The sequence below is a fragment of the Astatotilapia calliptera genome, chromosome 3 (assembly GCF_964374335.1).
Source record: "Astatotilapia calliptera chromosome 3, fAstCal68.1, whole genome shotgun sequence".
NCBI lineage: Eukaryota > Metazoa > Chordata > Actinopteri > Cichliformes > Cichlidae > Astatotilapia > Astatotilapia calliptera.
This window is the reverse complement of record NC_137424.1, coordinates 40,629,577-40,656,192: the sequence shown is the minus strand read 5'-3', so window position 1 is coordinate 40,656,192 and position 26,616 is coordinate 40,629,577. Positions and strand designations below refer to the sequence as shown.

The 26,616-nt window shown below is 43.2% G+C and overlaps 3 protein-coding genes across 7 annotated transcripts; all 3 read right to left on the bottom strand.

Moving 5' to 3' along the window:
* Nucleotides 1-9: 9 nt before the first annotated feature.
* On the bottom strand, nt 10-4,087 carry LOC145425379 (transmembrane protein 272-like). Its single transcript, XM_080298368.1, has 5 exons — nt 3,994-4,087; nt 3,686-3,755; nt 3,541-3,591; nt 3,245-3,403; nt 10-861 (listed from the first exon to the last, which is right to left on the bottom strand). The coding sequence occupies exons 2-5, from the start codon at nt 3,732-3,734 to the stop codon at nt 563-565; spliced, it is 558 nt and encodes a 185-aa protein (XP_080154494.1). The 5' UTR covers nt 3,735-3,755; nt 3,994-4,087; the 3' UTR covers nt 10-562.
* A 4,085-nt stretch (nt 4,088-8,172) lies between these two features.
* On the bottom strand, nt 8,173-11,077 carry LOC113018764 (transmembrane protein 272-like). Of its 5 annotated transcripts, XM_026162127.2 has the most exons (5): nt 10,818-10,855; nt 9,276-9,347; nt 9,141-9,191; nt 8,892-9,056; nt 8,173-8,378 (listed from the first exon to the last, which is right to left on the bottom strand). In XM_026162127.2, exons 3-5 carry the CDS (start codon nt 9,163-9,165, stop codon nt 8,188-8,190), a joined length of 381 nt encoding a protein of 126 aa, XP_026017912.1. In that variant the 5' UTR covers nt 9,166-9,191; nt 9,276-9,347; nt 10,818-10,855; the 3' UTR covers nt 8,173-8,187. The 5 variants fall into 5 exon arrangements, with proteins under 5 accessions (XP_026017912.1, XP_080154495.1, XP_026017914.1 ...); XM_080298369.1 differs by lacking the exon at nt 9,276-9,347 and having other exon boundaries at nt 10,818-11,077; XM_026162129.2 differs by lacking the exon at nt 9,276-9,347 and having other exon boundaries at nt 8,892-9,028; nt 10,818-10,899.
* Nucleotides 11,078-15,829: 4,752 nt separating this feature from the next.
* polr2a (RNA polymerase II subunit A) lies at nt 15,830-26,351 on the bottom strand. The gene is made up of 29 exons (XM_026162087.2): nt 26,011-26,351; nt 25,136-25,268; nt 24,909-25,045; nt 24,620-24,793; nt 24,247-24,528; nt 23,995-24,156; nt 23,682-23,902; nt 23,453-23,585; nt 23,239-23,363; nt 22,861-23,071; nt 22,552-22,761; nt 22,300-22,468; nt 22,102-22,196; nt 21,769-21,972; nt 21,457-21,679; nt 21,182-21,365; nt 20,879-21,050; nt 20,332-20,437; nt 19,845-20,050; nt 19,487-19,750; nt 19,159-19,366; nt 18,972-19,072; nt 18,769-18,873; nt 18,481-18,663; nt 18,158-18,361; nt 17,886-18,072; nt 17,647-17,760; nt 17,384-17,533; nt 15,830-17,217 (listed from the first exon to the last, which is right to left on the bottom strand). The coding sequence occupies exons 1-29, from the start codon at nt 26,095-26,097 to the stop codon at nt 16,067-16,069; spliced, it is 5,901 nt and encodes a 1,966-aa protein (XP_026017872.1). The 5' UTR covers nt 26,098-26,351; the 3' UTR covers nt 15,830-16,066.
* Nucleotides 26,352-26,616: the final 265 nt, after the last annotated feature.

The following is a 26,616-nucleotide window of genomic DNA, read 5'->3' as shown; positions in this document are numbered from 1 at the left end:
CCGTGACAGTTATTCTTATTTTCTTTTATTTACAAGTAAATAAAACACAACTAACACATGAATTTCATACATAAAAATTTCATCATATACACTTTTAAAAGGAAAGAGGGTTAAATAAAAAGATGAGACATAAATCATTAATTGTAATTTTACATGGTAACTGCAAAAGTTTCACGTTGCCGTATTAACCAAGATAAAATACTGGGCGATAAGCTCCAAATGTACATAAAACACAGATAACAATAATGATTAATCAATAATATTGATCAATTGTATGCTTATCTTTTCTGATTAATCTTATAGTTGGATCAGGTGACCCTTATCTTCCCTTAGTTATGCTGCAATAAGCCAAGGATGCTTGTGGGATTCCCGAGATTAAGTTAAAAAGGGAGTTTTTCCTTCCCACTCTCGCCAAGTTTTTGATCATAGGGGGTCGTGTCTTGTTGGGGTTTCTTTTTAGTATTGTGGGGTCTTTATGATACAGAGCACTTTAAGCTGTTTTTACTATTGTTGTGAATTGGCTGTATATAGTAATTGAATTATGATTTCGATTCAGTCATGTTTAGGTTGCTCTTGAAATTGAGACCTCATGTCTCAATGAGATTTGCCTTTGAAAAAAGTAAACTATAAACATTGCATTATTTTGGTTATCCCCAAGCAGCGTTTGAGTCTCATTATCATCACTTTCTATCAGAAAATAAACAGCTAAAGAATACGAGCAAAAAAGAACAGCTAACAGGACGAAGGCCAGGTTGGTGGTCCAAAATGCAAACAGGTAGAGCGTCTTGTCGCAGTAATGATCGGGGTCTTTAGTGTTCTTGTTGTAGTCAGGTTGATAAACGGAGTAGATGCGAATGGTACCTGGAGAAATATAAGGGAATCAGTTAAGAAAGCTTGATCATGATTGTGCAGGAGGCAGGAAAAGAAGACACAAATGTGCGCACACACAGGCGAGTATGAGGGTAGGACAAGACTATGAGCAGGGATAGACGCAGACACTAAATACAAGTGGTGAACAAGACCAAGAGGAAACAGGGGCCCGTTCTTCGTACCTCGCTAAGTAGGTTAGCCGGATTAGATTGTTGACGATTTCGCGTGATCCTGGATCAGTCGGTTCCCCGAAGCTCATCCGGGACTTGCTGTCATAGCAACAGAGCCGTAAGCGTAAACCTGCTCGGGAGCAGGTTCACTTTATGTAAACAGGATTAGATCGCGGCCACGCAGGTATGTCCGCTTCATTTATACGAAAGCAACAGCGATATTCCACCACTGTTTCACCATAAATAAATATTATCAATGTAACTAAAGACAATGCAGCACCTGATCCTTTTATTGATGTCACACAGATACATACAGGTCATTTCCTAAAAAAGGGAAATGTACTATTAACATTCTATTACATGTATGTGATTATTACAGATGTAATTCATATTTCAGAGTAGTAATTGTAAATTACTTCGTGTAATCAAGATGAGAGACCACGGCTATAAAAGCGAAGGTGGATTTGGGAAGTCTGTCGCAGCCATGTCCTGTCCGTATACGCGAGCAGCCCATTGCGGAAGGTGCAAGATTGATAAGGAGAGTCCTCAGAATTCAGCGTATATTGCGGGATAGACAGGATCCTTTAGCTCAGCGCGACAGTGTGCTCATAGAGAGATATCGATTTTCCCGTGAGGGTATTATTTACTTAACCAACTTGTTGACGAGGGGGTGCAGGACCACCACCTGTCTTTTTTTTCCTCTGCCCTTTTCTTGGTTGCTGTTATGAACAAACTAACAGAGTATTACAGGCCAGTATTACCTTGCCAAGAGACGCAAAGCAATCTAAGAGATAAATATTACCATTCTGTAGAATACTCCTGTATTCCACTTTTACTTGTTCCCATGTTCTTGTGGGTCCTGTTGTGGCTCTAATGTGAAAGGGGATATAATATAACATATTATAATATAATATAATGCCATATGATATTGGACAATATAGTGTCATATGATAGATCTACCCTACCGCCTACTGGTGTTGGCCAGAGGGGCCGATGGCGCGATATGGCAGCCTGGCTACAACCGTAGCTGCCTCCACCAGTGTGTGAATGTGGGAGTGAATGAATAGTGGTATCGTAAAGCGCTTTGGGTGCCTTGGAAAGCGCTATATAAATCCAATCCATTATTATTATTATTATTAAATTACCTACGAGTTTGATTTGTCAGCAACTTTCTGCCAGCCCTCTCTCCTTGCTTTTGCAGCCTTTGCAGTGTTCTCTTGCGTTTTAATTAAACTCTGAAACTCCTGAAATCCCTCACTCAAGAGTTCTTGCTCTGCTGCCGGAAAATACCGAGCACGCCCCTTCGACATTTTCGCCGACCAATCAGCGGGTTGCCGATCAATGTTTCTACTATCGATGCGTAGCCCCTTTTACGACGCCCAGTGATGTCACATTACTGCGTCCAGCTGTAGTAATCGTCAACAGCAAGTGTGTTCGGGGAACCGGATTAGCGAGCTCACGGTTAGCGCGATGATTTGATCTTGGATGTGTCATTTGATCTTGGATGTAGTAAGCGACGTACGAAGAACGGGCCCCAGCTGGGAGACACGGCTGACATGTCTTTTTTGAGGTGGGCAAAACAGGACATTACGCACCCCGACGGGAGACTGTCAAAATAAAACAGGAAGCAGAGAAGCAGATTTGACACAGCGACGTGGACACGACAGGTTTAGAGAGGCACAAAAACAGACCATGGAGCACAGAGACAAGAGTGACAAGGAAGAAACGGAACAGAGGGAGCATGGAATCAATTATTCAATTATTTATTTCTATTTAGTTTCAAAGCTCTTCTTCTTAAAAGCTGCACCAGTGAATTTCAGCCACTTGAAAGCAGCAGAAAACAACACATCACAGTTTGTGAATTGTGACTCTTCTTTTGTATTAGCATTCATTACAGCCTGAAGCCTGACCTTCAGTCATATTAATCTCATGAAGATTATTTGCATCTACAATAACTTTATTATTTAAAACTGTGATCATGTAAAAGGAAACAAGAGTGATGGGAACTTCTTACACTTCAAGCAAGCACAAAGCAGCAATAGGGATATTTGTCCACTTGTTCATTTCACCAATAATCACCAATAATTTTACTCTTGTGAAAAATCTCTGGGTTTTCGTGTTGCTATTTTTTTATGCTATGCAGACTATGTGTAATATTTCTCAGTACTGCACTGTTAAGAAACTGTATAATTTATAACGCTTACCCATGATGAACCACATAAAGACAATGGCGATGGATGCAGACCAAAGGATGATACCACACCACCTCTTAGACCACAACCAGAACACGGCTATGAATCCATAACCAGACAGATAGACGGGGATGAAGGGGTCGATTCGACAATCATCAATGTGCACCAATCCTGCAAACCACAAGTATGAAAATAAAGACGGTCAAATGGTTATTACATCATTTTGGTTATTTCATTTTTTTAAACATTGTTTTCATAAAATACATTTAAAAGGAATGCAATCTGAATATGGAGCGTCTGTCACTTACCAGTGATCGCCTGAAGAAAAAACATGATGTGGTAAACCAGCAAGGTGCAAGCTGAAGGAAGGCAGACACAAAGTGATTTCAGTCACAAATGACTCCAAGCCCCACCCGCAGATGTGTGCAAAAACATTTTAAATCATTCTCTCACCTATTGTTTGACGTATCCAGGTGAAATAAGGTCTTTCACTCTCTGGCATTATGACTAATTATAAATGGACCTACAAAGACACAAACAAGGCTGTGAGATATGCTCAAGCTGTCTATATGTCCGGTAAAAGAAACGATAAGTCTAGAATAAGTATGACAAATTATAAACAGTTATTCGTTAGTCTGTGAAAATGAAATGATACTGAACATACAGCATGTCGAAAATCTGAATAACAAATGGATATAAATGTATATCAAATAGTTATCAAATAAACCTTAAATGTATTAAGTGATTGGATTAAGGCCTACCTGTTTGCACGACTGACAGGTCTTTGTCTTTGAAGAGAGAGAGTTTCATGAGAACTTGGCAATATATAGTGCTGTCAGATTGAAAGTGTTGCTGTCTACACTTCCTTTTACAGTGACTTTCACTTTAATACTTGTTCTTCAGCCATATTCCTTAAAGAACAACACCCCAAACTGTTTTTGGTGTTGTTGGCTCTGTGCAGCAAATGTCAAACAGTTCAAAATTCCAGGATAATTCCTCCTACTTTAGGTACATTTTCATTTTATCGTGAGTATGAATGAAAACTGCATGAAATCTGTCTTTTTTTTCTGAATTACAGTTACTGTTTTAGAAATTTTAAAAAATGGATAAGTGACGAGCAGACATCAGCGAAGATACACAGATACCATGACAGAGACTAAGGCAAAGTTTTGAGTCATTGTGATAGTGTGCGTCAGCATCCGCATCACTGGGAACACAAGACTGAAACCAGTGGCAATCGCTACAACGCTCGCCCTGACAGAGGTGGAGTTTGGATGGTAATACCTGCCTGCAGTCCTGACCTCAAACCCACTGAACACTTGGATCAGCTTTGGTGTGCTGTTTGTGCCAGAGCGACTAACACAACCACACTGGCTGACTTACAAAGAAGGAGACGCCAACAGTAGAAACAATAGGTTTGTATACCAAACTCTACTTTTTAGGATACCAACCGTCTGTACTAATAAATCAGCTGGTGTCAAACTTTGGTACCAGAACACGTCTGGATTAGAGGAAGAACAAGAGTTTCAGAGGAGTGAGCAGCGATCTTCGGATGTGTTGAAGACCAACAAACAAAGATGGCAAGACAACGGTGGTGAGCTGCAAGTTGTCTCATGCGTGTTTAAACTTTTCATAACTTGACAAAGCTCTCAGAAATAACCATGGCAACACATAAAACCTGATAAAGCACCCGGTCAATCAGAAAATATATCTAAAACCTGAAGAGTGTACAGTAGTTGAGCCTGAAATCCAAATTCACTGACAGAGCTGCAGCTAGCATCAGCAATGGAGGATGATGATGAAAAGCAAGACATCCACATCTTCTTCAGGTCATCAGGCACTAACTGAGCATTTTTACACTGGGTACACTCAGATTTCTTATTGGCATGTTACAGTAAATAAACCTTATGTGACATGGCCCATCTGTTGAGAAGTTTTTATTCATTTTACCAAACAAAATTTGAAATTTTTGACACAAGTTTGAAGTTATTATTCAAAATTGCTGTGAAGGAATTTATTATTCCTTCGCAGCAACATCTTTCATTGGCAGATGTGATATTTCCCACAGGTGAGCTCTTTGAGAGATCACGAAAAGTTTTTTTTAATGTATTAAACTAAAGAAATTAAGCCAACTTTTTGACTTTCAAATATTGGGATCTGCTACCCAAAGAAGTAAGCACCATCAGAGCTTAACGGCTATTAACCAGCACCAGCTACCCTCACATCACATCTGGTGAAGGTGCTGGAGTGGCTAAACCACCCAAGACTCCAGGTAAAAACATCTCTGATGCTCTGCAGGACAAATCTGTCAGTGGATGATGCAATCATCTGCTTGTTACTAGAGTTATTGATCACCTTTGATTCCTCAAATACGTTTAACTAGATTCAGATGCTGCTACTGAGAGGAGGACAACAGGAAGTGTCAGTAAACACGTGCACCATCTCATGGATTACTGACTATCTGACAAACTGGACACAGTGTGTGAGGCTGGGCAGAGCACTCGCTGATTTGGTGATGTGCAGTAAGAGCCGTGATCCTTAAACATGTGCAGCAAAGTGATGTTGATTTTCCATCAGTCAGCTGTGGTGAGCACAGCGTACTTTACTGTGGTCTGCTGGGGGATCAGCACTGGAGCTGGATAAACTGATCAGGAAGGAGTAATAATGTTTAATTTTATTCTTATCAGTAGTAGTAGTAATGCTATCATCCTTTCAAGTACAGTAACAACAGCCACAATGAAGGCTGGTGTGATAAATAAAACAAAACAAAATAAATTAAAATAAAATAAAATAAATGCTTAATATCAAAAATGAAGCATTAAGGGCTGTGTGATTTGAGGCATTAGGGGGACATCTAGTGGTCTTTGAATGTTATTGCAGTCAGTTCTTTGCTGGACTTGGAAGAAGTGGCGCAAATGACTTGAAGAAAAATGTGCTGTCTAGAAGTCAGATTTGAGTTCTTTTTGTTCTGCACATTTATTTATTTATTTGTTTATTTTTATTTCTTTTTATTGTAGGTGTTGCTATGATCGCACGTAAATATACCCCAAAAACTGGTGGATAGAGTCCTATATGTGACATCGCTGTAACCAGTGTTTCTAAGAGGAATCTGCAATCAGCCACTCCTTTAGCTAAATCCTAACTTTGTCATCGAGAGGATTATTTTCTATTTCTCAGTTACTTGTTCATTTAGTCTGTTCATTTAGCAACAGAAAATATTGCACCAGTTCTTCAAACAGCTCAGTACAGAGAAGACGATTATGAGACCACAGAGGAACATATAGATGGGGATGAATGGCGCCTCGGACAGTTATTAATGTGCACAAATCCTACAAACACGAAAATGAGGAGTGTCAAGTTGCTGTTCCACAGTTCATTATTTCATTATGTTATTTCAATTTTCAAGTTTTATTTCCAACACATTAAATGAATGTAGATAAATTCATTCTGATTATAGTGCCTCTCTCACTTACCAACTATCCCCTGAACAACAAACATGATGAAGAATACCATGGAGATCAAATCTGACGGACAGCAGACACGATATGGTTTCATTCACAAATGACACCATGCAGCAGCAGATGTGTGCAAAACTGTTCAAAATCACTTTCTTACTTATTGGTTGAGGTATGCAAGTGTGTTGAGGTCTATCACTCTCTGGCATCATGACGAGCTAGTAATGAAGCCTACAGAGACACAAAGGAAGCCGTGAGACTGTATATGTCAGGTAAATCAAAGATAAGAGTGTCAGAAGGACGACAAATCAGAAAATGCGAAGTGTGTGAAAGTATTACCGTATTTCCCGGACTACAAAGCGCACCTGAATATTAGCCGCACAAGCTAAAATCAGGGGAAAATCCTGTTTTGTACATACATTAGCCGCACCTGACTAAAAGCCGCAGGTGTTTCAATGTTGACTTATCATATGTAAGAGAATATGCACAAAGGGAATTGTCAGGAAAGAGATGGCTGTTTGGAGACACACCCCTTTTATTAATATTTTGAAAAACAAGTTATGGGTACATATTTGCACATGTAGTACATAACAGTAACCTACAGCACACCAGAACAATAGATTCGGCCTACCTTTTAGGCTCAGGTGCAGTGACACGGCTTTAACAAGAAGAAAAGTCAGTCATTCACCATCTTTCTCTTCTTCCTGCGCACTAAAACCACCAAAGTCCTCTTCTCCAGTGTCGGATACGAACAGGCTCAGGATGGCTTCGTCATCCACTCTCAGCTTCTTTCCTTCGTTGTCACTTTCAAAACCAAAGAAATCCTCGTTGTCAGTGTCGGAGTCGAACACCCTCAGAAGGGCCGTGGCGGTGTCCTCCTCTCCATCATGCAGCAGTCCAGCCCTTCAAAATCCGTTGGTGATCGTGGATGTTTTCGCACTTTTCCACGCTGTCAGAATCCACCGGTGGAGTTGGGCATAACTTGCTTTTCGCAAGTTTATCTCCGCTCATCATCCACGCCTCCCGCTGAATGCGTAGCGCTACTTTGAAGTTTGTTTTTCGCGCTACTTCGTACGGCACTACGTTGCCTGGCGGACGGACATGTGACTAACATACCACTCTTGAACCCCGATCCTTCCGCCAGGCAACGTAGTGCCGTACAACAGCGGAACAAACAAAACAAATCGTCTTACGATATCACAAAAATCATGGACAATCCATAGAAAAGCCGCACCTGACTAAAAGCCGCAGGGTTCAAAGCTTGTGCAAAAAGTAGCGGCTTATAGCCCGACAATTACGGTACTTAACATACAAATCAAGCTTAAAATAATACAACAGCATACAAGGACATAAATGTCTTTACTTTCATATTCTCACATGAAAGGAACCTGTTAACACATCAGCCAATGATGAACGTGTCATATTACGACATGACGTAAGATAACTTTTTAAATCGTTATTCAATATAAACCACCATCCACAGTATTCATTGCTTTTTGTTTATTCACCATAGGGTAAAGGCAAAACAAAAAAGCACAAGCAACAGGGACAGAAGAGCGAGAAGCCTAAAAGGATGTAGTTCAGGTTCATGGTCCAGAAGGCAAACAGGTAGAGTGTTTTGTCGCAGTACATATGCGGGCTCGCTGTCTTATTGTAGTTGGGCTCATAGACGGAGTAGATCCACACGTTTCCTGAAAGACAGAGCAAAAATAAAATGTTTAATATAGAAGTGAAGAGTTTCATGACTATTATTTATTTTCTTTCTCCAGTGCACTTGTGTGATTCATTAACATAACGCTGATGAATGTTTGTTATTATGGTACACCTACCATATCTGTTTCTCTCACATGCTTTATTGGTTTTTTGGTGCTGCCCATACCAAGAACTTTCATACATGAAATCAATGGGTTCCACATTATTTTATTTACCTCTGTTCACCAGCAGAGTGAATTTAAAATCAAACAATCAAGATTTGACTGAAGTGCAGACAGTGTTAGTTTATTTAACAATGCAGCAACACACATAAATAGTGTGGTCTGGAGGAGGTAACCAAGGCAACCAGTGGAAGTAACATATGAGCAGTAAGATCAGGAAGTAATTGGGTGCGAATGTCTGAAGGTTTTACCTACATGCTGAGTCTTACATTTGCTTTCTGGGAAGCAAACAAACAAAACAAAACTGCTTTCTTCCATTTTTCAGCTTACCAGCAATGAACCAGCAGAAGACGAAGAGTGAAACGAGGCAGCTCCAGGCGCTCCTGCAGTTGCGGAGACACTGAAGGATGGAGAACAGCAAGGTCACCACTCCAACCACCAGCAGGTAGATGGGAATAAAGGGCTCCCTGGGACAGTCATGGAGGTTCAATGCTCCTTTTAGGACACAGAAAAATACCTAACTGTATACATTTATGAAAATGTCTACATCTGTCTAACAGTGAGTGCACCTGTGCTTACCCATGATGAGCTGAGCAATGTGCATGACAAACAAAATCACCTGGAAACATCCTGAGACAAAAACAGAACACATATTAAAGTCATCTGTCTGATGATGGTCCTGCTGAGGTCAGCGTGGCACCAGTTCTTACGTACGACCACAAATGGAGGTCTACATCTGTAGACGTATGTCAGTGTGTACGTGTCAAGCATCGTCTCCAATGAAAACTTCAAAAGATAAAGACACAGAAGTTCAGCTTTGTTCACGACTATCACAAGACTCAAGTGACTCAAGAATCACAGAAGCAGTAAATCTAACCAGGTGACCAAGCAAACTTTAAACAAAACCTTCCCCAAAGGGAAGTGGGTTTACACCCTGTAAATGCTGCACAAAACAAAGGCTAGGTGCACCCAAATTTTTCAACCGCATTGCTTAATCAAGTTCACTTTTTTTTTTAAGTTGCTGTCCATACAGACATTATTGATTTGTAAATGATTAACTAACAAAGTTCTTTATTTGGAGCACAGTTCTATAGGAAGGATAAGTTACTTAAAAAGTGCTTGTGCTTAAAGTGCTTTGGCACTTTGGCACTCTTTGGCAATATTGTAGACAATGTTAAACTTAATCACATCGGCCTCCTCTGACAACCTGTTTGCTGCTGACTGCTGCTTAAAGGCAGTGGGGAGAGGGGAAACTTGGGCAGTGCATTTATCGCAGCATATAATGAGCTTTCTGGATACACTGCTTTTTCAGCGTTGATGGCTCTGTGTCAGAGCACTGGCTATGAATTTCACACAGATCAGGCCTTAACGAAAAAGTTATCAATCCTTCTTTTCATCTTTTCTCACTACCCACAGCTACATCCACTTCTGTCGGGCCTAGGCTACTCACTAGGGCTGGGTATCATCACTGATTTCTATAATCCATTTGATTCTGATTCACGAAGTCCCGATTCGATTTGATTCAATTTTGCCTCAGACACTCAGAAATATTATAATTATGATCATTTAGCAGTAATTTGGCATAATTTAGAAAAAATTTAATTTTAATGTAAATATTTAAAAAGTTGAAATTTCTTCGCTATTAAACAGCAGACATTACGCTTTCTTGTGGAGGTCATTTTTGAAAAACAAAAACAAAAACAGTAGCCGACAGCACTGTACATAACTTGTGCGTAATAAGCCAACGAATAATGCAGAAAACAGATTTGAGACAGAAAACTGTTCTTGAAGTATACTGAGAGAGAGAGCAGCTGTGCCAGATGTGCTTTTGGTGGAAGCAAAACAGCAAAAGTAAGAGGGAATTCGTGACGATGTTTATCAAATGTGAAGCATAGTTTGGATCTTTTTTTGCTGCTGGTTCAGTCAGTTTTGGTTGGAGATCGAAAAAAAAACCTGCAGCATCAGAATCTAGCGCAAAAAAAGTGACGTAAACACAAAGACCGGATCTGTGCTTTCGACTTTCAGCGTGTCCGTGTACGTGCCGTTAGGTCAGAAAACCGACATCTCGCTGATTCTGACGTTTTTATGTCGAATCCGTTAACCTGCTCTCATTTACCGTTTTAGCTGTTTGGTGGTTGTTGAAATAGTTTTGTGAGCTTTAACCTGAGATTCTGGCGTTTCTGTCAAAAATACGTTTATACTTAAAAGTCGATTCAGGATTTAATGAATCGATATTGCGTTAATCACGCTACTCACCTCCCTCTATCCGCCGCACTTTCAAATGTAGACAAGAAGAGCTACAGAAATATCTGGACCACGGCCAATCAGAGAAGTCCCGCCCCTGACTATCTCTGATTGGTTTAGACCATGATATGGGCATAATGTGTGTTTGTTGTTGTTGATTACATGGAGACTATCAGAGTGCGGAGACTTTTGTTTTTTTGTTTTTGCCGAATGGGGCCATTCGATTTTTGATTTTTTGATTTTATTTTATTTTTTATTTTATTTTTTGCACTGTTGAGAAATTGGTCGAACTCTAGAGCCCCGCCTTTTCACTCAAATGATGCTGCTGCTCAACCCATTTGTTGGTTGGGCAGCAGAGTTGAGTGCGATGTTTGTGCCCATGAAAAACTTACCAAATCTTCTCTGCCAATGCCGAACAGTTTCTTTTGCTCCTGTTTTGCAATTCTGATTGGCTACCTGTTTTGTGCCATGTTTGACTGATCTGAAGAGGGCCTATGGCACAGTTTGGAGCAAGCCCTTGTACCATCTCCATATTAAAGGCCAAGCCCCATGGGCTACAACCACACTGAAAAAAGGCCGAACTGGAAGACCAACACAGAGGCTGGATGATAAGAGGCATTAGGGGGACATCTAGTGGCGTTTGAATATTATTGCAGTCAGCCAAGTGTGTTTTCTCTCAGGCACAGTGTGTAAATGTTATAAATCTAAAAAGAAAAGGCTCAGCCAGATGAAAGCTACAGTATGTTTCAGTACTTGAGCTGTTGCACTAAATAAGAAAAAACAGTCAGTTTTACTTCTCTCAGTTAGTTTGAGGACTTTAATTTGTTTACTCATGCCAGGATTAGTGACCTCCAATTAGTGCAGGTGATGACATAATTTACAGTCTCACTAATTCTAAAAGTCCAGTAAATAACCCTCTGCAGTTTGATCTTTTTGACTCCGAAAGTCAAAGCAGTGCCTGCACACATACCTGAAAGTAAGAAGGTAGTCCTCCCACCTAAAGAACTGCAGACCACATCTGCAGAATCCCATAATTTCAAACAGTACAGACTCACGGTGATTAAGAAATATCAACAGCAACATTAAAACATTCAAAGTTTACCATGTTCCTACTTTTTGCAGCTCAACAGCTTGAGGTTAATGTGAAGTCTAACAGGGCAGAGGTAAGACTTGTTGGCGACAGCTACATCTGCCTATAGCTCAGAGGACTCACACTCGAGCGGAGAACTCAGCGGAGGAACTCGGTGAAGAAGAGAGAAGGTTAGTTTATATTTCCTGGTAATGATTTGCAAACTTGGTGGATAAAGGAAAGAGCAATCATGCTTGTAGAGTGGGGTTCATGTAGCACGTCTGCTTCAGGTTAGGCAATCTCAAACACGAGTACAAAGAGGAGGAAGTCAGAAGATTTTCTCCTCCTTGTACATGTTTCTGTTGCTCTTCAAGTCACTGACTTTAGCTGAATACTGGCTGCATACTGAACATATGTTCACGACTCTTACCCAAGGCACTCCAGCTCCCACTGGGAGAGGAGGTTTTTGCAGGGGGGCAAAGACTTTGAGATCCACTCAGCCTCCTGCTGGACACAGTCTTCCTCGACTTCAAGCTAGTCAGTGCTGACGTGTCTGTGATAGAAAGTCAAAAACAGTGCAGCCACAGACATGAAACCACAGATGTACAGGAGGTGAACACAAACATCAGCATGATGTTTGAAATCAGCTCAAAGCAGGAGCAAACACTGAAAGGATCTCACAGTGACGAATACACAGGAGAATAAGCACAAAGCAATCAATGAGCTTCAAACAGGAACACATTAAAAGGACCTCATACCTGAGCTCTGTATTCATTTGTCACGGCTTCATTTTTAAGATGAGCTTTTGACCGTTTTGGTTACAAATAATGGTTTGTTCAGAGCTGCTTCTCTGCAGTGTCACCTTACAAAAAGCCCATCCAGTGAACTGATGGGAGTTTACACCTCTGACAGCATCAGCCTCTCTAATTTATAGATCCATAAGAGATAAATTTACTGAATTTTCCAGAGGAACCCACCCGAGGGATTTATAGTTCTATCTAAATAAGTTGATGAAGAAAATGTCCCAACATGATGATGTAAATCAAACATGCTTTCAGAGTGAGTCTCCAACACGTGAGGAAAACGGGAATCAAGTGAAAATCTGGACTTTCCTAATGAAAGTTTGTCAAACACGATTCCAAATCACTGACTTCCTTTTAAAGTCTCCACAAATTAGTCACTGCCATCTTGTGGCCACAAGATGGCAGTGACGTAAAGGTTGGCTGCAAAGAGGGAGACAGAAGCTGTTTAATATGAAAGCAGAGAGAGCTTTACTTGTTAATTCATGTGTAACTTAAAACTAAGTCATCCTGGACAAAACTGCCTTTTTTCCAGGCTTCTGAGACTGAGTGGCTCCAGTCTGCTCATTCGATCAGTTTTGAATCCTGCAGAAATGATCGTCCTCCTGGAAGGCTCTCCTCTCTCCACAGAGCAACGTCGGAGCTCTGTTACAGTGACCATCAGGTTCTTGGTCACCTCCCTGACTGGTCAGGCAGAGAGCTCTAGGAAGAGTCCTGCTGGTTTACAAACGTCTTCCCTTTAGAGATGAAGCTGCTGAGTTCACTGGGACCTCCACGCCTTGATACAATCCTGTCACAGAGATCAGCAGACAATTCACTGGACTTATTGTGTGCAGAATTTTGAGATGAAAAGTGAATTTAATCCATTTTGGAGTAAGACTGAAATGACAAAATATGACACAATGGCTGAGAATACTTTCCAGATGCATTCCAAGTTTCTCCATTCAATTTACATTTTATTAGCAGGAAAACTGAATGCTGCTATCAGATTTATAAGTGCCTGAAATAATAATTACTAAACGTAGATGCTGATTTAAAAAAGACAAAACAATTTTATAGTAAAACTTTTATTCGGTTTTTTCAAGTCAAAAACAAAGAACAGATACAGAATGAGATCATGACTTGATTTCTATACAGTGGCAACTTTAATTTAAACCTTCCTTTGCCCACACATGTAAAGTCATTCCTCAGCTTTACACTCTGCATCACCCTTCATTCACTCACGCACACACTCCCATTCATTCATTCGCACTGGGAGTCCCGATGACCTGCATTGAGAGAACAGCACATATTTAAGACTACAGGATTGGATGCAGACATAGCGTCCACCGAGATATTTACTGAGTGCAGTCACCAAACCTGGGTTCTGTCAAAGGCCAGAGGGATGCAGTCCTTTAAATTCAACACCCATTGGGGAAGCAGTGTTTTACAAAAGTAGACATTTGAAGATTTTCAGAACAAAACCCAACCGATGCCTCGGGACTCCCAATCACATCCAACACCTGCTCTCCTCCCTATGATTCCCCTCGTCACAGGTACACTTGTAGAAAGAAAAAAAACAAACACTGATTTTCAGAAATGAGGATCACTCATGGATGAAGAGGGAAAAGGGAAGGGGATCCAGCAAGTCCAAAATATTCAGATGAGTTTTTCCATCAGGGGTACAGACTGTTCCCTGACATCATCAAAGCACGAGAGAAAGCACCCGCACTGAAAAGAAAGCTCACACTAATGTAGTGGGTAACAGTGTTTTAAAGAGAGGCCAAAGGCGCCGTTTCTCTGGACGATCTCCGCTTTCAAAGAAAAAACAAAATCGTTACTCTTACCGAGGACAAAATAAAAATAAGTTCAACCTTTCCTCTTTCACAACCTGGTGACATCGGTCAAAATGCGATACAGCTGAGAGTGAACAGAAAAGTAAGTCGTGAGTGGGAGAAAAATGTAAAAATAAAGCACTCCTCCTTCACCCCCTGCCCTCTTCATCCACAGTGTGTGAACATGAGCCTCCTGGAAACAGGTTTATAAAAATCACCAAAAGCAAACAAGTGAAAAGCCAAAAAGAAGTCTTACTTTGTCTCTATTCACACAGAATAGTAGTTAACTTTCTTTCTTAAATAGTCCAAATAAACCTGTGTACAAATCAACTATCAGAGATGGGACAATGATTAGTGAAAAGCCAGATGGATGTGGGAAAAAAATGCTCAAACTAAAGCTTGATCAAAATGTATCAACATGTGTTACTCATGCAAACAGTGACAGAAGCAGCAATGCCAAACTAGTATCCCTCATCCACGGCTGCCCCATTTCCTCCTGAACTCAAAAGTAAAGACAATCCTTCTATTTTATTTAATAGAAATCTTTAAATTCTCCCGCATCAGGGGAAGATCATTTGGAAAAGTTTTCTTCTTTTTCTTGCTTTTGATGCACAAGTCTCCAAAATAGCAGAGGACAATAGGATGCTGGCGGGTGTTTATGACATCATTCAGCGCTCTGGGGTGTGAAGGAGGAAGAGTGCGAGGCCGATGGGTACATACGCTTATGCAGTCGAAGATGCTCTGAATGAGAAGCGTCTTTTTTTGTATAAACTGCATGCCAGTTTCTCTCTCCTGTAATGGATGCGTTAATGGAGACGACATGTTTTAATGTAATTGCACTCGAGCCCCCAAAACAACTGGCAGCAAGTGTTCTTCTACAAAAGCAGGAGAAAAAAAAAAAAAAAAGATTGGGCAGGGGGTCTCACAAGACACACCTCGGTGAAATGTGCAGTAAACAAAAAGGCGCAGGCTAACCCTCCTCGATTTTCCTTCCAGCTTATGCTTTTGGTGATGAATACAATCTGCTTAGCTTTTCGGAAAAGGCTTTTGGCAATATGTACGCGTTCCAGGAACCAAAAAAAAACAAAAAACAACCATTTAATTAATAAGAGCAAGAGAGAGAGACTGGATGCAGGACACTATAAAGTTAAAAAGAGACTCATTTCCCCCTCCACAGTTTAAATATTCACCACATCTTCCTCTCCTTTTCATCCTCTTGAGGGATTCTCAGTTTTGCTTCAACACCCCAAGTGAAAATTAAAAAACTATTTCAAAAAGGCAGCCTTTTTTCCTTCAGGCAAAGCAGTTCAAGTCTTTCACATAATAGTTTTGAACTTTTTTTTTTTTTTGGGGGGGGGGGGGGTTAAAGATGAGGGGGTGGCAGCTCCTTCGGATGGTCCCAGGCTTGAGTTTTCCTCACAGGAAATGATCACAGCTGGGACCCTCCAGTGGCTAAAAGCTCCGTCACCTCCAGCTGTTTAAAGATGCTGTCCGTTTAGTTGTCTCCCACGAGGCGATGGAGCTTCGTCCCCGTTCTGTTATTTCTTTTAGCCGCCTCCCCTTCTCCTGCGCAGCTCATCAGTTGTTCTCCTCGTCGCTGTCGTCAGGGCTGATGGCCGGGCTGTAGGTGGGGGAGGTGGGGCTGTATCCAGGGGAGGTGGGGCTGTATGTCGAGCCTTTGGGACTAGTCGGCGAGTACGTGGGAGATGTGGGTGAGTATTTGGGTGAAGTTGGGGAGTAAGTGGGGGATGTAGGAGAGTATTTGGGGCTGGTGGGGGTATAGGTGGGGGAGGTGGGGGAGTAGGTGGGAGAGGTGGGGCTGTATTTTGGAGTCGTCGGAGAGTAAGTAGGAGAAGTGGGAGAGTACTTCGGCGATGTTGGGGAGTACTTGGGTGACGTGGGAGAATATTTGGGGGAGGTGGGAGTGTACTCTGGGGAGCTGGGGCTGTATGAAGGCGAGGTCGGAGTATATTTGGGTGAGGTGGGGGAGTAAGAGGGCGAGCTGGGGCTGTATGATGGTGAGCTGGGCGTATAAGTGGGCGACTGCGGGGTGTAGCGTGGACTGGAAGGCGAGTATGACGGAGAGGTGGGTGAGTACGAGGGAGAAGTGGGTGAGTAGTTGGGGCTGGTCGGGGTGTAGTTGGGAGAAGTCGGGGAGTAAGATGGCGATGTCGGGGAGTAAGATGGGGAGGTAGGGGAGTAACTGGGTGAGGTGGGGGTGTAGTTTGGTGATGTGGGGCTGTAGCTCGGGCTGGTCGGCGAGTAGGAAGGAGACGTGGGGGAGTACGAAGGGGAGGTGGGCGAATAGGATGGAGAGGTGGGGGAGTAAGAAGGCGAGGTGGGAGAGTAAGACGGTGAGGTGGGTGAATAGCTGGGCGACGTCGGGCTGTAGCTCGGCGACGTCGGACTATAGCTGGGCGAAGTGGGAGAGTAGGAGGGGGAGGTGGGAGAGTAGGAGGGAGAGGTGGGGGAGTAGGAGGGAGACGTCGGAGAGTAGGAAGGAGACGTGGGCGAATAGGAAGGAGAAGTTGGGGAGTAACTGGGCGAGGTGGGCGAGTAGGAAGGAGATGTCGGGCTGTAGTTGGGGCTGGTGGGAGAGTAAGAGGGAGAGGTGGGGGAGTAGGACGGAGAGGTAGGGGAGTAGCCCGGGCTCTGTGGGGTGTAGCCACCTGGGGAACGAGGCTCGTAGGCGGGGGAAGTGGGGGAGTAGTTTGGTGACATGGCTCCACCTAAAGAAGAAGAGACATTTTAGAGATGAGTTATCCAGGATGAGTCTTTGACTTTAATGCATGCAGATTTAACACAACACAACAAATGGATCTAAAGACATTATGAAGCGTGTATCCAAGGTAACTGCCCAAACAAGAGATCAAATGTGGCCAGTCAGTATCTAACCTGGAGATGGGATGTATGGGCTGGCAGGTCCCGGAGATCCTGGAGAGCCAGGAGTGGGAGACCAAGCAGGGGAGTAACCAGGAGAAAAGCCACTTGCGTCTGATGCTGCACTGGGGGAGAACCCTGCTCCTCCAGGGGTCATGCCGCTGCCTGGAGGGTAAATTAAAAATCAAACATCAGTAAATGAAGAACAAAATTAAAAAACAAACAAGAAAAAAAAAAAACCCGCCCACAAAGCAATGTAGGCGCTCACACACACTTACCAACACTGGGAGACCAAGCGCCATAGGCTGGGGTAGCTCCGGTGTTCCATGGGGTCATAGCAGGGGACATGCCGCTCATGGGACTGGGCACAGTGCCGAAGAACATTCCCGTGGCTGCAAATCGGATGGAGACGGAACATAAATATCGTATAAAGAAAAAAGAAAAAGTAAAAAATAAATAAATAAATCTGCAATACAAACGATCCCTGGTTCTATCCAACAGACTTTCCCCCACTTACGTCCAGCCACGCTGATGCCGGGTATGTTTGTGGGAATCTCCATGCCGTATTTGCACTTCTCAGCGTCCAGCAGTAGGTCGAAGCAGCCCGTCCCCGCTGGTGCTAGCTGGCCAAGCATGATATTCTCTGACACACCCTTCATGGGATCGCACTCTCCATGGGATGACGCCTCCATCAACACATCCACCTAAACAGAAAATAAAAGAACATAACTATGAGGACAAAATCTTCATGATTCAGATTAAAAATAATTCAGTAGTTAGTTCTCATACCGTCTCCTCGAAGGAACACTTCATGAGCGGTCCCGTGTCTTGGCGGTTGATGCCGTGACGGGTGATGGCCATCAGGTGACCTCGGCAGGTCATGGTGTCACAGAGCAGAGCCAAGTGGCGGTAGTTGACGTAGGAACCGTCGAAGGAGATGACGTGGTACAACTCCCTCTCCAGAGCCTTTCGCACAGCCTCAATTCCCAAGACCTAACAGAGAGAAAAAGCAGGAGAGGAGAGGGGAAAGTAAATAACAAGGACAACAAAAACAAACAAAAAACAACAGTATTTTGCTCCACTGAGATAAAACCATTTTTATGCTTTTGTACCGTGAATATCTCCACAATGTCGTTGGAGGTGGTCCTGACGGGGTCGACGTCTTTCTCGCTGAGCACTCTCATGAGACTCACTCCGTCCGTCTCAAGGATCCACTCCTGCAGGGCTTTGAACTCACCGTCCTCTGTGATGATGATCTTCTTCTTGTTGTCAGTCTGGGGCAAGTGCATGTACACCTGAAGGAGAGGAGGTGCGCCTTTAACTTATAATCAGGCTTTAGGGAGGAGTTTGAGAACATTAACTTTCCTGCAGCAATCATTAAAATGTGCGTTATCCATTACCTTGCTGATCTGCTCGATGCCCTGCAGAGTCATGTCTGTCAGCATGTTGGACTCGATGCACCTCAGGAAGACGTCGTCATCCATCTTGTCCACCACCTCCTCGTCCTAGGCAGGAAACAAAAAATTTAAAATAAAGAAAATGAATAAATATAAAATCTGACTAGAGTGAATTTACTGTTATTAAAATCATCACTGCTGCTCACCTCCTGGAACTTGTTTTCATCACTGTTCATGATTCTGATTCGCAGCACCAGCTTCTCAGCGTTGTCGTCGTTGAAGATGCAGTTGAGGTCTTCTCCAAAACCTGACAGAGACGCCACAGTTACATTATGGTAAATTCATTCCGAACAGGGAAAAAGAAAGAAAAGAAAATGTGCGACCACACCCCACCTGCATTGATCTTCTCTGCAATCTGCTCCATAGTCAGTTTGCGATCTGTCATGTGCTTCCGGTCGAGCTCGATGCGCAGGAGCCACGGCGAAATTCGTGTCACATCGAAGTCGGGCATCTCGTAGTAGACGTTCACCCACTCCTGGTCCTCGGCCACCACCGTGTTCTGTGGGTTGGGATCGTAGTAGATGGCGGTGTTGGCCGTCACCTGAGAGAAAAAGAATCCAGCTTGTACATTAGGACCGAACAATTTTCTGAAAAATGACACTTCCTGTGGCTTCCTCTAGATCCCATCAAAATAAAGGTACATACAATGACTTCCTCTTACTTTTCTCAGTGTTGTGTGCTCCAGCCGACAGAGGATATCTTTGGCCCTCTCTGCGTCACGTGCCGCCTGACCCAGAAGGAAAACAGTCAGTGAAGGCGTCTTTGGCCTCTTCGAAATGTTGATCAACTCCTTCAGACGGGGCACACCGAGTGTTACGTTCTTGGCCGACACGCCGGCGTAGTGGAAAGTGTTCAGGGTCATCTGAGTGGCTGGCTCTCCCAGAGACTGAGCAGCCAGAGCACCCACCATCTCACCGGGGTGAGCCTGGAAAAGGAGGTGCAGGAAAACAAAATGTGATGTTCAGCTGTTCAGAAGCCTAAAAACGCTTAAACCCCTCGCGTCAATGTGCTAAACTCACAATAGACTGGTTGAACTTGGTCTCAATCTCTCCCAGCAGCCAATCGAAAGCCTCGGTGGACAGCCGGAACTCCTCGGTCATGCGCTTGGAGCACAGTGTGGAGCGCAGGTGGATGTTAAAGAGCAAGGTGGCGTTCTGCTGGGCCTGTCTACTCAGAGGGTCGTCGCCATTCACAATCACCAGCTTCTTACTCAGGTCGTGAACACCTGAGGATGCAAATGCACAAAGACTGAAATTTTGTCTACAGTGGTGTACGCTACAGAAAAAATAAACACCTTTCCTCCCTGTCAGAACACTGGAGCTATGTTGATCTAATCATTCCGCTTGTTATATAACCGGCAGGAATTCACCAAGTGGCTTTACAAAGCTTTAAGAAGCACCTGAGGCCAGGTCATGATCTCTCAGCTCCAACAGCCTCCACACGCACAATTCATCCTTGAACATAAAGAGCTGCAGCTTCAGTGAGATTTCTTATTTTTCAGCTTACCCTCGACCACTCTGAGAGGATGGAGGTCTGTCGGAGTTCGAGGGTTGATTCGGAAGATCTTCTGAGCGTTCCAGATCATTCTGGCCAGGTTGCACGGCAGCACCACCTGCAGGTGAAGCAGCATAGCAGAATGAGTATTTCTGCATTCTCAGTAGTCAAGCTGACCAGTTGTCCCACTTTATGTGGGACAATTCAGTCAGCGTCCCACATTTTGACTGGCTCCGGTTATAAAAGTGAAGACATCTCTCAGAGGAAATCTGTGGCCCATTAAAAAGAAATATGCTGATCTATGTATTTATTCTCACGAATGATTAGCAGACAGAAACATGGCCGAAAGAAAAGTGGGTGCACAAAGGTCCACAGACACTCCAGCTTTATTAATTAGTTTAATAAAAATGTGTGAATCATCTGTGCAACATGAGATTTATACCAGACGTCTAACGTCCATAGTTTTGTTTTTAGATGCATTCATGTTTACTACCTTTAGGGTTTTTGGGGGGCAGTGGAGTTAGAGAGCAGACACATCTATTACTGTGATCTCACACACCTTACTGTCACCAGTAGGGAAAATTGCTCGCAGGATCTCCCTGTCCTCCTTCATCTTATCAAACTCCCTTTCCAAGGTGCCCTGGACATGAGCATTGGTCATCACGTCTTTCACCACGTCTTCTTGCAGCGTTCGCCTCAGTGCTCGCTCATTTGTGCAATCAAACTTGAACCTGGAAATACCAGATGAGGCATGTTAACCACTTCAAAAAAAATGAATAAAATGCTCAGCACAGATCTTAAAATCATTTTAAAACACCACTTCTGTGATTGAACACATGCAGGTGTCAGGTGCGTGACTCACTTCTTTTCGAAGGCTTTGTGCGAGGGTTTCACTGTTGCCAGATTTTGGAACTCTACATTCTCTCCTGCCAGGCCGTCCTCACCGTATCGCAGCTGCACCACCTGATTGATGGAGTTCCGCACTGTGCCATCATACTTCACCATCACAGACTCCATAGACTTGATCAGACGACGCTGGATGTAACCTATAAATGGGGCAATTTTTTTTTTCCTTAAACATCTTGTCCTGCGTTTAAATTTTATTCTCCATTTTTTGGTCAGACTGCACAGACTTACCAGTCTCAGCTGTCTTGACAGCTGTATCAATCAGACCCTCTCTGCCTCCCATGGCGTGGAAGAAGAATTCTGTTGGTGTCAGGCCGGCCAGGTAGGAGTTCTCCACAAAACCTCTGCTCTCAGGACCGTAGTCATCCTTGATGAAGTGAGGCAATGTGCGATGTTTGAAGCCAAACGGGATTCTCTTACCCTCCACGTTCTGCTGCCCCACCACAGCAATAACCTGAATAAGGAGGAAAGACAAGTCGAGTGTCTCGAACTCCAATCAAATCCAATTACTCTAATGCAAGGTGGTAAGGAGGACTCCTTTACCTGTGAGATGTTAATCTTTGAGCCCTTAGATCCAGCCACCACCATGGACTTGAAGTTGTTGTACTCGGACAAAGACTTCTGGGCAGAGGATCCCGTTTTGTCTCGAGCATCGTTAAGGATGCGATTCACCTGGTTCTCAAAGGTCTGCCTCAGTGTGTTACCAGGGGTCGGCTCCAGCTCGTTGTTATGAGCTTTCTCAATGACCTGGCAGACAGAGAGTCAAAGAAATTATTTTCCTGTATAAAATTTCACTCTATTATCTGCAAAAACTGGTGAACCAGCTGAATAAGAATCAGCCTCGAGTTTGAGACGTTTATGAAACATTGTTCTTACTTCTATCACATCCTGTTTGGCTTTCTTGATCGTATTCTGGATGTCAAGGTACGTCTTGGCATCAGCAATGGAGTCACCAATACCAATGGAATGACCTGTTAAAATAGAAGGGCTTATTATGAAAACAATCAATTTGGGAATATTTATTTAATGTCTATTCAGAAATATAGCGATAAAGCTCCACTTCTGATTTCGTACCCTCGATGAGCAGCCAGTTGTTGACCACAGTCTGAATGTTGGAGTAGAAGAGTCGGGTGATATCATGGCCCATTTCCAGGTAGGAGATGTGGACGAGGGAGCCAGCTGATGTTCCCAGGGACTTCTTACACAGGATGCCCATGATCAGCTCACCATTCTCCACTATAACCTGATGAAAGAGATAAATAGTTTACTTATAGTGTAATAAGTTTCCAGTCTGTAACTGATACATAGACGGTCTGGCCTTTGTACCTTAGTGTCGCCGGGTGATATGTGCTTATAAGGACCGCTGTCCTCGTCGTCAGGGTGGGTGCTGTGTGTGCGGATCACATTAATGTGTCCTGGAATGATAAGACTGAAGATCTGCTTGCCAGTCCACAGGGGACGAGGTTTGAGAATGGCCGGCTGAGGCATTTTCCCATCCCAGGTGGAGAGGAACATGAGGAGATTCATCACTTCACCCTGTAACGGGGATAAAAGAATTAAATGAGTGCAAAAGGCACTGTGCATTTAGGATCCTTTAAGAGAAAGAACTGCTGGTGATGAAACGAATCTCCTTACCCTCTCCAAGAAGACGTCCCTTTTGGTGAATTTGCGAACAGCAGTCAGAGTGTCCTGCACGATACCCATGACGGGCCTGTTGGACTGCGGTGTGACGATCATACGAGGCACCATGGCCAACTCTTGAATCTCTGCCCTCGTCTCCAGCGACTGTGGCAGGTGGAGGTTCATTTCATCGCCGTCAAAGTCAGCATTGTAGGGCGTGGTGACACTGGATGGAGACGAAATGTTAGAAACGCTAAAACACTTGTATTACAGCTATTTGCAACTGACAGCGTTAGGAACTGCTAATAACAAATATAGTAAAAGATTTACTAAACATAACGAATTCAAGATACTCAGATTACTTTCAAGACAAGAAGATGAGTCATTGAGTACCTGAGGTTGAGTCGAAATGTGGACCACGGCAGAATCCGCACCCTGTGCCCCATCATAGACATTTTATGTAGTGTAGGTTGTCGGTTGAAAATGACAATGTCCCCGTCACACATGTGTCTCTCCACCTACACAGAAAATAGTGCTTTTTAGTCTGAACACATACACAGGATTGCAAATCAAGTCAGGCTTTAATTATGTATTTTTTCCTTCTTACCTTGTAGCCAATTTGCAGATGAAGATCACTTGGTTTTGGGTGAAATCGCAGGTCAATTCTGTCTCCATTGTCGCGGATGATGTATTTGGCTCCGGGATACTGGCTGTTTCCTCGTCGTACCAGTTCTTGCAATCTGATAGACATAATCCGAACGAATTAGCTGACACAAGTTCACTTCAAATTAAAAAATTCTTGAAGGCACAAATCATTACGTTAAATGAAAATGTACCTGTCTATATTGAAAGGTGTGACAATTTCTGGGAAGGTCATGTTGGCAGCAATGGATCGTGGTACGCCCACTTGGTCAATTTGCAGGTTGGGATCTGGGGTGATGACGGTTCGAGCTGAGAAGTCCACACGCTTCCCCATCAGGTTACCTCGCACTCTCCCCTCCTTCCCCTTTAGACGCTGTTTTATGGACTTGAGAGGGCGGCCAGACTTTTGCATCGCCTGATGTAGAAAAACATTGGTTATAGCAGATGATAATGAGCTCACGTGAATGTTTATCTGTTTCGTTATGGTGCCAGAAAGTACACACATACTCTTGGCAAGCCTGGCAATTCATTGTCCACCATAGTGGCAACATGAAACTGAAGCAGCTTCACATCTTCAGCTATGACGTGAGCAGCCGCACCACTCTGCTCGTTTCTTTTAAGCTGGTTGTTGATTTTGACGATGTCGGCCAGTTTGTGGGTCAAGTCATCCTTTAAAACAGAAGTTAAGTAAGTCATGATGATTTAGGATGCTCTCACATATATGGGAGGGGGAAAAAAAAAGTCTCGGTTGTCCTTTACCTGGTTGCGAGCTGAGCCCTGCATCACTACAGCAGGCCTTACAGACAGTGGAGGCACAGGCAGCACAGTTACAATCATCCACTCTGGTCGGGCGAACTTGGGGTCCATGCCCAAGATGATGTCTTCTTCATCCGCGATGCGCTTGAAGATCTCATGCACACGCTCAGGACTCAGCAAGATTTTCTTCTCCTGCGAGTCCTCATTAACGTGTTTCCACTCAGCATACAACTCCAAGCCGGAGCGTTTAATGCGTGGTTGATAGCGTCCACAGCCCCCGTGACCCTATGTAAACCATAAGGGAAGGATGAGGTTAAATAGCTGAGCCATTCCACGAATGTTTGTACACAGTGACTAAAAGGCCCCACCCAAATACCTTCTCCTTGGTGAGATCCTCCTCCGTCTCCTGCTGCTCCATTCCAAATTTGTTGTCCATCTCCTCTCCGCCTTCACAGATGTTTTTTCCTTTGCACAACTCGTAGACGTGGGTCAAACGCTTCCTGGGTTGTCCTTTGGATTTTGCGAGGATGTCTTTGATCTTGGGATTGTTCTATAGGTTAACAGTAATGGATTAAGGTGTTTTAAGAATCCAAACTTGAAACATCAGGACAGAAATAAGATTTTTTTTTCTAGTGAAACATCAGTACTGTATTATTACTACTTACTGAATCCACTAGCAGCTTGGAGCAAAAGAAGCAGACACACCGAAGAACCTTCATAATCTTTGATATGAAGCCAACGTGGAAAACTGGTTTTGCTAGTTCTATGTGGCCAAAGTGACCTGGACATTCAGTCATGTTGCCTGAAGAAAGAGAAGCAATGTAAACAATATGACATCATGGCCCACCTTTAAAAGAGTATATAGGGACAATAAATGCTAAATTGACAATACCTGCACATGTCTGACATCTCCCAGTTCGCTCTATGACCCCTTGTCTCGGATCCATAAGGCCACTAAGTTTCGGACGTCCTCCTTCTGTTGTTTCGGGGTACTTGATTCCCCATTCTGTGACGGACATCCGTCTCTGGGGAGAAAACAAAGCAAAGTAAGTTACTTTCTTCACATTACTGATCATGTCTCAAAAATCGATACATATTCATTTTGTAAGTTCTTTCAATAATGTAATAACGTAAAATATAATAAAGTAAAAAGTAACACGTGTACACACCACGTAACACGTGTTGTTTCGCTAACAACTGTGCGTGAAAAACATGAATCTCTGCCCACGATAACTTCATATTGAAATTTTAGCTATATGAAAAAAAATAAATAAATCACCAAAAATGCAAACCAAGAAACTGATCAAATATCAGTCATGTCACGCTTAAAAAACAACCTTCAGGTTTAAAAATGCTCTGAATTTATTGAAGTAACGATGCCTTTATTGTGCATACAGTGTTAAAATTCAAACACGCAATGAACACATCAAAGAGCTTCACAGACACCAAAATACCATCTCCACACTGGGCCCAGTTATCAATACGCCTTAATAAAATGGGGTTTCATTCATGTGATAGCATAGATTTATTTAAATAATGATGTTCTTTAAGTTCACAAACTTCCTGCAACATGCTAGTTAGCTCAAGCTACTTACTTACTGTTAGCTAGCTAGGCTACGCTAACAATAGGATTTCCCCATTGTAAACGGAACCATGTCGTTGCCCCATATTTTAAATTACACTATAACTGAAGACACTAATGTAACGTATGTGATATGTAATATAATTTAAAATACGAAAATCCCACCCTCCATAAATAAAACCTACAAGTTCATCTGGGCTGATGATGCCGAATTGAACTCTCTTGATCGTGCGCAATGGGCATGCGCTGTCGCCGGAGGGCGGTCCGTGCATCCTGTCTATTCAAAGAGACGCGTCCTTCCTCGGCACGCCGCTTTGTGAGCAGGAACAGCCTTTAAATTGTCACCACGACTCTGGTCAGGCCGCCAACGGTGACCGGAAAGTCTCCGAAGGCGATAGTCCAGGGACCTCTGCTGTCGGTTGCCTTTAAAGCCGAGTTAATTTTGTTTAATCATATATAAGCTGACTACCAACTGTTCCCCTCCCTTTTTTTGATCCACACTCTGGAGCGCTCTAAGCGCTACTGAATGTTGAGAGGTCCAACGCTTGCTTATATAGATTGAGTCTTACTACGGGTTGGCCCACTCACAAAGACAGGGGCTGACTCTTCGGAAGGTGGGACGTGGATACCCGTAGTAAAACGCTCATTGGCCATTCAAGCCAGTTAAATGAATAATCTATTTTATTGCACGTAAAACCAATTGGAGGGCACGCTTGTTTTTGTCAGCGAATGAAAGCTAAAGGCGGGCGTTGATTTAATCCAAGCTAATTCCTATTGGCTACATCAAGCAA

Coding starts and splice junctions, on each gene's coding strand:
- LOC145425379 (XM_080298368.1), bottom strand. CDS start 3,734: ATGCCAGAGAGTGAAAGACCTTATTTCACCTGGATACGTCAAACAATA. Junction 3,404..3,540: donor TTTTCTTCAGGCGATCACTG/GTAAGTGACAGA, acceptor TGTGGTTTGCAG/GATTGGTGCACATTGATGAT. Junction 862..3,244: donor CTTTATGTGGTTCATCATGG/GTAAGCGTTATA, acceptor ATATTTCTCCAG/GTACCATTCGCATCTACTCC.
- LOC113018764 (XM_080298369.1), bottom strand. CDS start 10,941: ATGCCCATATCATGGTCTAAACCAATCAGAGATAGTCAGGGGCGGGAC. Junction 9,192..10,817: donor AGTGCGGCGGATAGAGGGAG/GTGAGTAGCGTG, acceptor TTTTTGTCTCAG/GATGTTTCCAGGTGATTTTG. Junction 9,057..9,140: donor CATTGCTCAGCTCATCATGG/GTAAGCACAGGT, acceptor GTGTCCTAAAAG/GAGCATTGAACCTCCATGAC.
- polr2a (XM_026162087.2), bottom strand. CDS start 26,097: ATGCACGGACCGCCCTCCGGCGACAGCGCATGCCCATTGCGCACGATC. Junction 19,751..19,844: donor CCAAGTTCAACCAGTCTATT/GTGAGTTTAGCA, acceptor CTCCTTTTCCAG/GCTCACCCCGGTGAGATGGT. Junction 17,534..17,646: donor CGCTTGGTCTCCCAGTGTTG/GTAAGTGTGTGT, acceptor TTTACCCTCCAG/GCAGCGGCATGACCCCTGGA.